At 39.8% G+C, this 12,990-nt stretch overlaps 1 protein-coding gene across 1 annotated transcript in view; it reads left to right on the forward strand.

Moving 5' to 3' along the window:
- Positions 1 to 12,990, forward strand: part of LOC122995165 (rap guanine nucleotide exchange factor 6-like) — a 158,832-nt gene that overhangs the window by 27,618 nt on the left and 118,224 nt on the right. The window contains exons 2-3 of the mRNA XM_044370190.1: positions 8,673 to 8,743; positions 9,893 to 9,949. Of these exons, the coding sequence (XP_044226125.1) occupies positions 8,673 to 8,743; positions 9,893 to 9,949 (128 nt within the window). The remainder of the gene's footprint in view (positions 1 to 8,672; positions 8,744 to 9,892; positions 9,950 to 12,990) is intronic.

Below are 12,990 nucleotides of genomic sequence, written 5' to 3' on the forward strand. Positions count from 1 at the left end.
ATTTTTTTTTGCTTAGCAGACATTGGCTCGTGTCACTCCGTACTTTAAACTTTGATTTGATGGATGATCAGATTTATGTGTGTTTTAATTCTGCAAGAGCTTGTAAAATGGTCTTTAACGCTTTGTGTGCGAGCAGTTTCGAGCCCCTCTGTCTCTCCAACATGGGTTCGTTTCTGAAAATTTCTCTGTTGAGTAGAAAAAGAGGCTGAGCTGTGAGTAGAGAGAGGGATTTTAGACTAAGTGCTGCAAGTGTACTTGAAACCTCACACTGATGCTGACAGTGATAAGGCCTCACTGCACAGCGGATCAGAGGATTGTCAGTGAGCTTCTGTGTTATGGATATAAGCCTGTCTAGAGTTATGATACCAGGGGATCATAGTTGACCCTGCAGGACCTCCAGGTTTAAACCATTAAGGCTTTAGGAATATGAGCATTATATCGTGCTTGATGTTAAGCTTTCTCTTGAGCTTGTCTGGAAATGTCTGGTAAGGAGATTGTGCAGCTATGTACACATTGAGCAGTGACCATGACTATATTTTTCTCTGCTTTGGTATTTTGAATCCAACATAATGTTTTATAAAGAATAAATGTTTTGCCCCTTCAATCGTTTACAATCAAGAGGAATTAAAACTGCCATAATAACTATAATATAGTGAACGTATTTTACAGCTTTCACCACAAAAATGGCAAACTTCCTTGTTGTCATCATTGTGGTTTGTAATAAGTCAAGTGCCAGGTTGCTACTTTTCATGACTTTGCTTTAAATGACAAGTATAGATATATTTTAGTCCATTCCCCATTAATTCCCTCTGTCCACCAGCTCACTTATCTTTATGGTACAGTGGAGAGCACTCCTACTGAATCCTCATCTCAACCTGTGACAATTTGACATTTTTTTCTCGAGGCAGTCTCTTTGAAACTGAAATGGAGCATCTCCATTCTGTGCAGGTGTGTATGAAGGTGGCTCACCACTGTGCAGTTTATAAAGTAGAGTTACCCTGTTTCAAAACCGCCTGAGGCTTAAGAGGACAGAACGCTTGAAACAAACTGTGTCGTATGACATGTGGTTTGACTGTGTCTTAAGGCAAGCCTGACATAATAGCCTTCCCCTTTGCCGCATCATACTTCCTCCTCTGATATCTCTTCAAGAATTTGTGTCTTTTGTGTGTCTCTGTAGTCTCCGTGCGATGAATTGCACAAATGGTGATAAGATTGTAGAATTAGGCCGTATCTAGACCCAATCAGGTGTTGCGGCGCACTGCTGCAGGGTTGAGCGGAGGCGTTTCAGGGTGTGGACGTGTTTATTTGTGCTCTTGAACATAACCGCTGTTAAACAATCAGAAAATAAAGTTTTATTGATCTGATTCACCGGCTCTCTCGTTACCACCGCTCCCTCTCTTCATTCACTCTCTAGCTCGCTCGACCACAGCAAAGTCTAACCTTACTTTTTAATGTTATCAAATGAAGATCAATGTCCTCCCCTCCTCCTAGTAACGTCTTTGTACTCCCTCATGGCAGAGTTTTACAGCGTTGATCAGTCTGATCTCAGGCTGTTATCGGCCACCACAGCGTGACATTGGGTTGCGTTTCTCCAAAAGTTGACTCTTGATCAACTTTCTCGCCGCAGGCTGCTGCTGCACCCCACTGCAAAATAATCGACTATTTTGATAATTGGTTCAAAGTTTCAGTCATTTTTCAAGCTAAAATTCCAAAATTCTCCTCCAGCTATTCTATTTTTATTTTTTTTTTTTTACTTTTCTCTGTCTTTTGTGATGGTACACTGAATATCTTTGGCTTTGGACTGCTGGTTGAAATTGTAACAATGTATTTTCCATTGTTTTCTTACATTCTACAGAATAGATGATTCATTGATTATCTGCAACAATAACCAGCAGATTAATCAATAATGAAATTAGTTGCAGCCTTAGATTGTAGGATTGTCTGTTTCTGAAATCATGGCTTTTGGCTTGTTTGATGGACGCTGTAACTTCACTGAGGCATTTGATGTAACATTTTCTGTTTTATGCATGCAGGGCTGTGTGGTTGTTCTGCGTTGACCCTTAAAAAATACTGCATTTAAACATGTACTAGCTTGTAGCCTATATACAAACAACATACTGTTATACAGGAACGTGTAGCTATCTATCAGCCATTCTCTGTGTTTAAAACATCTACTAACACATTTCTCTTTCCAATTATTCCCTAACAAACATCACCTCTTGGAGCAAAACCGCTCATCTGGCAGTGTTGTGCCTTGTAATCCTCATTCTAATAAACTGCCTTTTATTTGACCTGTCTAAGTATTACAGCATGTTCAATCTGAATATACCGTCCACTAAAGCGTTCAGTCCCTGGCTTTTAGCGCTGTTTTGCTATAGCTCAGTACAGTGTTGACACAGAGGCTCGGGGAGTCAGTATTGTATGTAATGTAAATGTTAAAGGCGGACAGGATGTTAGCCAAGCTGTTTGTTCTGCCGGCTTGAATGGACGCGTTGTATCGACTGTCTACAATATCCTCTCTGTGTCAGTGGTGGGCTTTATTGGCATTCTGTACATTCTGGTGGAGGCGGGTGTGGGCTGATGGGTGAATGAGCTCTGTACAGATGCAGGCTCAGCTGGAGACAGACCTGGTTCCTCCCAAAAAGTCAATTGTTCACAAAGATTCAAGGGAAGTTTTTGAACTCTGAAAATCTCCAATGTTTTTCTTGCCACTACAGGGGGGGTCAAAACAAACTAAACATGAAGCTTTTTTTTTTTTTTTTTTATTTCCAGGATTTAATTTGATTTTAATGGCCTCAGGGATGTCGGACTTGCTGATACATTAAGTACATTTCTGATTAGAAACAGTTGAAGTTTAGTTGTATGGATTGCAAGGTCTTCACACAGCAGTACCCTGTGTTGTTTTTTTATCACTCATGTAGGAGTGCCTCAACATTTCATGAATTTTGTGTCAATAGGGCATCTCTTGATGGGAGAGGGAGAAATGTGGTGGGTGGGACTACAACCTCTGTACTGCAACAACTTGCTTTTGTTTGACTGGCTGTAGTTCTGTGCTGTGTATGTATGAGTAACAGGCGTACTTTAGCTGGCCGCATATCAGTATGTCAGTATCCTGTCAGGGTTAGGGGTGCTACACGCAAACACACACACACACACACATCTACTGTTACTATAAAACGTGGATTAAATGACTTCTTCAAATAAAGATGGTTAGGTTCAAGGTCTGTGGTCGGGTCGCTTGACAGCTCAGACACAGGCAGCGAGCTGGTTTCACATCACTTTTATACTGCAGTACAGGACAGTTAACTGCTATATGTGTAGCATTTATAGTATCCAAAATATAATGGTGTAATTAATAAAACTTTTCTTGTTAGTTTTTATTTTTTTTTAATGTGCTGCCTCTGTATGGACACATAATAGAAAATCTAACTAATCCCTCTTAGATTAGTTAAATGTATATAGATTATCTGTTGGGCCAAGTCTCATTAAGTACTGAGAGTGATGTTTCTGCCAGGAGGTGGCAGCAGCACTGTAGCTACCTGAGTCACACACATGCCATCGGCCAGCATACACACACACACACACACATACACACACCAGAACAAGCACAGCAAGCTTAGAGCATCACTGATTGGCTCTGTGGATCAGCTCACATTTTTCTCACTTGTAGTTTGACAGCCACACTTCTGAGGATCAGACCGGACTAGATTTTTAAGTTGAAAGAGTCGACTTTTTTTGGTAACAAGGAGAAAATTCATTTTACTCTCCATGCAGTTGTGAAGCATCATCCTGTTTTGATTCTGCTCATGTGCTTTCAAGCTATGTGCAACTTGACATATAAATTGAAAAATCTGGGGATGCCAGCAATAAAAGTAATTGATCTGTCACTTAAAATACATCATATACTATGGTATCAATATACTACTTTCAAATTTAAAGTAATTTGATCCTGATTCTGATAAGCAGCCAACTATTAATCCACAATTACAACTAAGATAGAAGCCTCTGACAAATAGATGTGATATATTAATTCAACGTTGATCCAGTTCTGGAATAACTGAAATAATCCAACTGAAATCATTTCAGAGTTTGATTTTGGCCTTAACAGACAAGTTTAAATGAAATGCGACGGCCTCAGCTGGTGATGACTTAATGGATGTCTCTCCCGAGGTTGAGACGTCCTAATCACAGATGGGGTCATCAGGCCACCGAATGAGCCTCCAGGGAGGACGGGCCAAAGGTCAGAAGTCACTGAGGAGGGTTGCTCCGCTGCCCCGTGCTGTCCTGAGGGAGGACAGGACAATGAGACAACAATGTATGGCACGTGGGCTAGAGACTAATGACATGAAGCACATGGCTTTGATAGTTGTACATGTGAATCTACTTTTTACAAATAGTTATCAGAACCTGGTTGAGATTGTGAGTATCAAAATTAAGTTACTAGTGTCTCTAGTAGTGTCTTTAAAGTGTGTTCAGATGTTAAATAAACTTTGTTAGAAATAATGTAGTGGGAATTCATTTCCAAATCTCGGGTGGATTTTGACTTTTACAGTACAAATGGAAGAATGGACTTGATCTTTTGTAAAATAAAACAAAAAAACAGTGTGAAGTACAGCTTCTAATCATAAATCCTGTGCATATTTAACAACCAAAACAAAGTTATGTTTTGGTCCAATTTTATGACATTGAGGTTAGGTTTTCCATGTGGGTTGGGGGATGAAGGCATCACTGCAGAATGAATATGTGGATTGACATCACTACATTAAAACATAGGGATTGCTTCCCAAGGGTAGACCACCAAAAACCAGCACGACTACACCCTTGGTTCAAGTCCAAGTAGTGAATAAATGTATTAAGAACGCAAAGACAGTGAGAGTTAGATTGGCGTGGGCGTCGAAGTGATCATGTTACCATCCTCTCTCCGGGAGACCACTGATTGAAACCACAAAGCGGAGATCCTCTCCTCGGACTTCCTGCTGTCTATCCGTCTGGTACTATTGATGACCTGCTTTACGTTAATCAATACATGAAACGGGGGCAATTGGTTACATGGGCGTGTGTGTAGTAGTAGTAGTAGTAGTAGTAGTAGTAGTGAAGTGATGCATTTGTAAATTCACTATATGAGGTGTCACTGTGTAGGTTGAACTATCTGTGGGTTTATCTGAATGCGTGTGGGTGCCATTGTCGTCTTATATCCCTTTACAACAGTTCAATAACACAGCTAACGTGTCTTCTTTTCGTTCAAATGAATTCACCCGATTCACTCGTATGACCTCAGGAAATAATCGTGGTCAAGATCAGCATCGAGGCCCGGTCTCTTATCTGGCATTGAAGGTAAATGTGGGACATTTCTCTGAGGGTTGGTTTGCCTCCAACATAGAGATGAGTTGGATCAAGTTGAGGTAAATGTGTCTGGTTGACTGTTTAAACAATGTGGTTGGTAGTATTTTTTGTACTATACCAACATCTTTTTGAATCAGGCAGAGTATTTAATGTTTACCCAGCAGGAACACACTAACAAGCAAGGCGCGAGGTGGGAATCAGGGGCTGTCTATCCAAATCTGAGCCCCCATGCTAGCTAGTCGCCTCAGGCTTGCACGTCCTGACACACACACACTTACTGTACATACACATGCACGTACACACATGCACTCTCAGCAACATGACAGGAGTGCTTACCGCTGCAGTTTGTTGTGCTCAGTAACCCAGTTAACTGTGATTTGAAGTCAATACAGTTCCACTCGCTCACCACGGTGAACCAGGCTTTTCCATGCCTGTCTCGCCGCTCGCTTTCTCTCCGCCTCAGGATCTGTAAATGGAGGTTACAACTCCCCTTGTAAAGCAGCTGGCCGGGGTCAAGCTCTCTGTCCTTCAGCATTTAAATGGTTGAGACTGAGCTACCAGTCTGCATCATCTCAAAGGGCTCGCTGTGCTTTCCTCTTAGAGGGAATTAAGTAGCTTTTTCTTCATCAGACGTGGGGAAATCAGTTATCAAACATCGTTCCTCGTAAGCATGAAATTGCACGAAAGCGTGACACACCTGAGAGCATTTAGGCACCATTCATTATAACCTGGCTGAAACCATGGTTGACCTGTTTTTAATTTGTCTTTTTTCTCCTATGGAATCCCAAATCATGAATGAAATAATTAGAACACGGTTTCATTCAGGGATTTCCCTAAAGAGTGTACGAAAAAAAGTTAGTTACCTGCACATTCACATAGCAACAGAAGAGGAACCAGACACTATAAATAAGTCTATTTATATTCTCTCTGACATTTACTGGTGACAAGATGGCACAGCAATGTAACATTTTAGCACCTGTATCTCTCATCTCCCTCTCTCTTTTGTCTGTCTTTCTCCTTTAGGTTTTTTTTTTTTTTTGTGGTCTACCTCCTCTCTGTTCACTCCTTCTTTCTCCCTCCATCTTTCTTTCTCCTCCTTCTCTTCCCAACAAACCCATCCTTCCTGTGTCAGACAGAGCCAACAACACATCAGGGGTGTTTTGGTCCATTGCATTAAAGGCTCCCCAGTCCCCAGTGTTCACCTCTGCTTCCGCTGGCTCCCCCTGCCTGACTTAGTTTACCATTAAACACGTCGTGTTCACACAAACACACAACTATGCTTTCACAAGAAGCTTTCTTCTTTCTCTCTTCTGTATTGATTTAGCTGTTAATATTGCTGCTATACTTTTCAAATACCCTGCAATAGTTCCTGTGTTTCATGTATTTATTTGTGTTAATTTCTTAATTCTTTTATCAATCTGTAACGTCTGCAATTTTGGAGTCCAGAGGCGAAAATCTTCATCTTGCCACTGTTTATCAAAACCTTTTCAAAACGGCATTAAAACACATCTGCTGTTGCCTTGTTTAAATACACAATCCATCATTTTCCTAATTTATTAAATTTCTCTGTATTTGTGTATATCTTTTGAAGGGTTTGACTTGTAGGGGCATAGTCAGCTTTCAAGACTGCTTAAGATATACAGTTGTTTTAGTCTGGCTGTCAGTATTTGCATGAAATGCTTACCGATGCGTTTCTGTCCGAAAAACAAATCCTCAATCAGCTTAAGCAACGTATAAACAAAACCGGCAGCGAGGAAACAGGCTTCCAACAAAGGCAACACACTGCAAATACGAATTTGTCCTCTCGGGATTTTCTGATTTATTAGTTTCAGATTAAGCCATTGTAGCTGCCCCTTTTTTTTTTTTTTCTTTTTTTTTTGTGCGTTCTCGCTAAACTGCAGCTGCCCTCTGGCTTTATCCTAAAGAGGAAGGACTGTCAGGAAAATGTTTGTATCTTATTTCAGCTATCAGAAGTTTCAAAGGATACTGCGGCTCCTAGTTGGACGACGCACTCTTGGATTTTTTTGTTTTTAAATGTGGCCTCAACTGCTTCATTTCAGCTGTTGAGCTGTAGCTGAGCATTTCATATAATGTAATAGACAGTAATCAAACAGGAAGTATCTCTGTAATGAATTGGGCTGTTGTCTGTCTCTGTATGCGTTGGTGTGTGTGTGTGTGTGTGTGTGTGTGAGAGCATGTGTGTGTGTATAAACCAGTCACCATGCAGTCCACCTGTTAAAAGTAGTTGCCCTGTGGCCTCAATAGCCGATCTGTTTGTTTCATACAACAGATGCTTATATGTAGCTGTTTCCTTCACACACACACACACACACACACACACACACACTGTCAGCCTCTTAATGTTTTGACAGCTGGCCCTGATAGAGCACTATTTTAAGGTCGTGGGTGGTTATATCTGCGTGTGTCTCATCGCTGTCATGTGTGTACATAAGTGGTATGCCTGCTGTCTGCTTTGAAGGTGTCAATTTGATAAGCAGAGTTTTGGCATAGTCCGAGCGGCTTCCGTTGAAGTACTGCACTCAGTGTGATTTACATTGTGCCGAGACATTAGACACACTCTAAACAATGAGCTAATCTTTTAAAAGCTTTCACTTTTTAAATACTAAAACACTCTCAGCAAATTGCAGATTTTGTACGTGTGAGAACTTGTGTGTTAATTTGTATTTATTTATTTGAAAGGTAGCAAACTTTACTTTTGAAATGGCTTCCCACTGACTGCACTGGTGTGAACAGGCCACGTCTTCAGTACCGGCGATCCAATTTGTCGGATCGCTGTCACCACCTAGACTGACTTTATTAAGTGCAGCTGTTATCAGCCAGATGTGACAATTCATTTTAAATACAGATTCTTCATCAATGTCACTATAAAATGTATTGTTTCCGCTATCAGATACAATTATACAGTCGTGGTGGAAAACTTTTAGTGCCACAGCAATCCTTATAGAATGATTTCAGGATGTTAGGTTTGAATTAATTTGAAAAAAAGCCAAACATCAGTTGGTTTCAGCTCCTGTTTTGCAGATTTTCCTTTTTTTCTTTGCATTATTCAATAGTAAACTAAGTATACTTAGGTTTTGAGATTATTTCTTACTATTTCCTGACATGTTAATTATACTCATAGATTAATGGGGTGATTGTTAGTTTCACCCCTACAGCAGTAATGCTCAGTTTTTTGGTGTGAGCATTTTTCCCGTTTTGTGTGTGTGTGTGTGTGTGTAAATGTGAGCTCATTTAATTATTAAGTATCATCTCGGTGGATGTTGACATTCTCACTGATATTGATTTCATTGTATTTTTCTGTCCTGCAGGACCTGCACACCATCTACTGCCACCTCTATCACATGGACGTCCTCTCTCACCTCAGGGAACATCAGTTAAGGTTTGTCGTTTTCATTTCACCTCAAAACTTAAAAAAAAAAACAAAGTCTTTAATCTTCAGTGCTTCACTGACAGTTGTCTTTTTATTTTTCTGAGTTTGAATGTTGCTACTGAATGAGGCATCAATCATAGTATCGGTTTACCAGATTCACTTCGGTGTAGCCTATAGGCCTACTTTTTTATGTGAATTGTTATACGTGGCACACCCAACCCAAACAGGTTTAAGGGTTTGTTTTTTTTTAAATGCCTTTTGCCCCAGGTTGGTTTTACACCCTGGCTTTATCATTCACAGGACGTTCAGGCCGAGGTGCCTTTTAGACATTCACACGTTCATACCGGACATGTTTGAAATGCTTCGAGTCTGGAATGTTTTCTCTGCTCGTTATTATTCCGTTGAGCAAGTGAGAACAATGACATTTCAACAGGAACGTTCGTGTTAAAATGCAGGTTTCAACCCCTTCTTCCAAACAAACAATGGTGTCAGATTATAATCTGAAATATTTACAGGAAATAATTCCACAATCGGAGGATTTATAGACACACGGAGAGAGATATAGAGATCCGACAGACAGCGTTTTCTCATAATTGGTAAATGAATGACGAATAAAACAAAGATATACAGCAATTTCAGCTCATACCTTTACCAGCAGTTTGTTTGAGTTTTTGGAACTGATATGAACATCAGAGATTACATCATGGGAAGTAAAACATGCCACTTTATAATGCTTAAGTTAAATTGAAGGGATAGGAAATAGAATTCCCAAAATCTCTCACCTCGCTATCAAAGGCTATCAAACCACTGTGTGCAATTATCAAGATACAGCACTTATGAGTTCATCTGACTTGTGTTTACAAAGCCTTGTTCTCCTGTAATTGGGTTCAATCAGCCAAATGCAAAGACACAGTGAAATTCTGCAATCGCTCAGACCAAAAGAAAATGAAATATAGGTTGGGCTGCAGCCAGAAATCGAGTAGCGGGTCACCATAACACTCTCAGTGGGAGTCCCAAGTGGAAGATCTCGGTGAAAAAAAAAGTGTTACACGGATATGTGATGGATTGTGAGAGATGGAAATGCATGGGGATATTTTTGAAAGGGAAAAAAGTTTTTGATATCCATTTTTTTTTAACATCTTTGTCTTTGTCTCTCAGGTCGATGTGTACCTCAGCGAGGTATGAGAGACATGAGGCTAACCACATCGTGTTCTAGTAAGTACAAACTCTTAGTCTGAGCAAAAAAAGTGTTTTCCTCTGTTCTGCTGCACTCGCTCTCTTCTCTTTGAGTTTTATTCAAATTTCTGCTGAGAAAAGTTTATTTTATTCAAATAGAAGTTGTTTTTTAAATATTTTTATTTCTAGTATTTTCACAGTTTAAGTTTTCACAGTGTTTTTCAGGAATTGCCTGTTTCACAATCACTGAATTCTTAACATTGACACTTCCTTAAAACAACATCAGTCTTTAAGTTTTGGCCACTAAGCAGCTGCAGTAGAGTAAGTGATTTACTTTACTCAGGGACATATCAGTATAGTTGCTGAGGGATATGGTATGCTCTCTGAGATGTGAACAGATAAACAAATGCGTTTATTTTGTCCGATGCAAACAAGCTCCATAGGAACAAAAGCTAGATATCATCAAAAACTGGGAGTCCATCTCTTGTTCAGTGCTGCAGTACATATGAGGTGTTGAGATGTAGTTGGATTTTCAGTGATTAGCTGGGTCTCTGTCACGTTTTTAGTTTTAATTGTGTGTGTCTGTATATAAATTACTGTCTTCATTGTATAATTCCCATTTATACTATTACAACTCATGTTTTCCTGGTTTAATATCTTGTGCATGTCTTTTCAAAACTGTCTTAAACTCAACAAATCCAAAACCAACAATGTGTCAGTCCGTCTCTCAATACTGTCCGACTTCCCCACCCTGTCTGTGATTCACAGGTCACAAATATATAGTTTACTCACTTTTAAAAAAATAAAAAAAAGGCTAAATAATTTCCTGAAACAACTGGGAAGTGAAACAGGAACAAATAGTGCATTTGTGCCCATGTTCATAGTGATGAAAGAACATGTCAACTAGTGCAGCCATGTGACTCACTAATGTGTTTTTAATAGTCTTTGGACAAACAGTGGCATAGACTCAGAGGAATAAACTATATCAGGCTGTTGTTGGAACAATTAGTTGTTGGTTTTGGTCTTTTAATGGGGGTTTTTTGATAGTAAGAAAAATATAGAATATAACCAGACTTTTTTCTTTAAAATGACCTGAAACAGGCAAAATTCAGCTTTGTCAAACACATATTTTGAACTGTTGTTAAACAAGAAACATCTGGAATATTATCATTTCAAGCAGCACCTTATAGGCTATACATTTCTTAAAAGTCACATCTCAGACAATATTACAGGATAAATGTGGCTTAAGGTTGTTGTTTAATGATCCGTATCATGTACTCCTTAAATAAACTTTATAGCAGCCCAGTAAAACCTCAGGTCATTCGCTGAAGGTGTTTTTCGTATTACATATTTTTTCACTCAAGGTTTAAGATACGAGAACGCTGATCTAGAGCCAAAAGTAATGTAGACAGATCCGATGATAGCGTGTCTGCCTTCCTCTCTGCCAGTCTGTCAGAGTGTGTGTGAATAAATGGACACCGAGATGGATGAGGCAGATTGGGGAAAAAAAAAAAAAGTCATTTCAGCATCATGTACAGTGTGGAGTCAGAGAGGAAGGTGGAGCAGAAGGCGAGAAGAGGAATGAGAGAGGAACAAGAGGCTGGTGAAGGAAGGAGAGGGAACGGAGGGTGTTGAAAAGAGGACAGTAGATGAAATGAAAAACAGATATGACGGCAGGAGAGTGGCGGCGGCGGCAAATGAGAGCTGTAAGGAGTTTTATTAAAAAGGGAAGACATGAGAGGGAGAGGACTGCATAGGAGGAGAGGAAAAACAAGAGGCGAATTTGCTACAGAGAAAGGAGGAGGAAAGGATAGCAATGTCAAGAGGGAGGAGGAGAGACGAGAACATTAAGCGAGGGGAGGGATGAGGGATTTGAAACGAGGTAGAAGAGGGATGAGGGCTGCCGAGCTGCGGAGGAAGTGTGAGAGTTAGAGGGAGGACAGAGTGTTGAAAGGATGAGGGAGAACCTGCGCATGCTGTTGATGTATTATCATGCCGGCTGGAATCACATTAGACACTCAGCGGTTTAATTTACCATCAAATAAACACATACAAAAGATCTCCCTCTCCATTGAGCTCTCCCACTCTCTACCAGCGGCTAGTCTTAAGTACCTTAACCCAGAACAAAGTGCCTGCCATGGCCAGTTAGTCAGCTACACACACACACACACACACTACAGACAGCAATCAGGGTTTCTCCAATGAAAACATACAGTAATAGTAGTTAATCATGTTTGCCTCACTTAAAGCCAACAATGCAACAATACGCTAATGTTTCCTACACAAGGCTTTCCTACACGACATTCAATGATAAGAAAACAACAAAAACAACAAACAAGAAATGGCATAAATGGCATGTCGTACTTCCTTTTGAACGCAACTAATGATTATTCTGTTATATTCTATTATTTAGAAAAATCTCTAAACACTTGACTTACATTTCTGAACAAGGTTTGTTTAAAATGGGTTCACTCCCAATTTTGGATGATATCTACTACTCAATCCTACTTCGAATGCTTGTTGTAAGTTGCTTTGCCAAATTAATGTAATGTTTCTTGTCATTATCGTGTAATTTGACAGTTATTTATTCAAGCGGTTAGTCAGTAAAATGTCTGAAAATAGTGAAAAATCCCCCCTCGCAATTTTCCTACGCCCACGCTTTCTTTAAATCACTTGTTTTGTCCAACAAACATTTGGAATCTCAGACGATCAAATGATTGATAAGTCTTTTTTCAGATTATACATGGCGTTAAAGGGGTTTTTGAGGGAGTTTCCTTATTTGAATTGAGGGTCTGAGAACAGGAGATGTTGTATTGCTGTACAGATTGAAAAGCCCCCGGAAGCAAATTTGTCATTCAAATAAAATTGACTTGATTTGACACATGAGCGACAGGTAGACTTTATTTAGTTTATTGGGCTTTTTTTAATTTTCCTGTGGGGACCTTACTCGCATTTTAAAGTGTCAGGCAACCGTTCCTCATTTTTACTTTTTTGTTCGGGTCGTATGTTTGGTGTGAAGTGGTCACTGTGGTATTTTCTTTGCACTTCACATCCTGGAAATCACCTTTTTTTAAGACTGT

Source organism: Thunnus albacares, chromosome 13, assembly GCF_914725855.1.
Source record: "Thunnus albacares chromosome 13, fThuAlb1.1, whole genome shotgun sequence".
Taxonomy (NCBI): Eukaryota; Metazoa; Chordata; class Actinopteri; order Scombriformes; family Scombridae; genus Thunnus; species Thunnus albacares.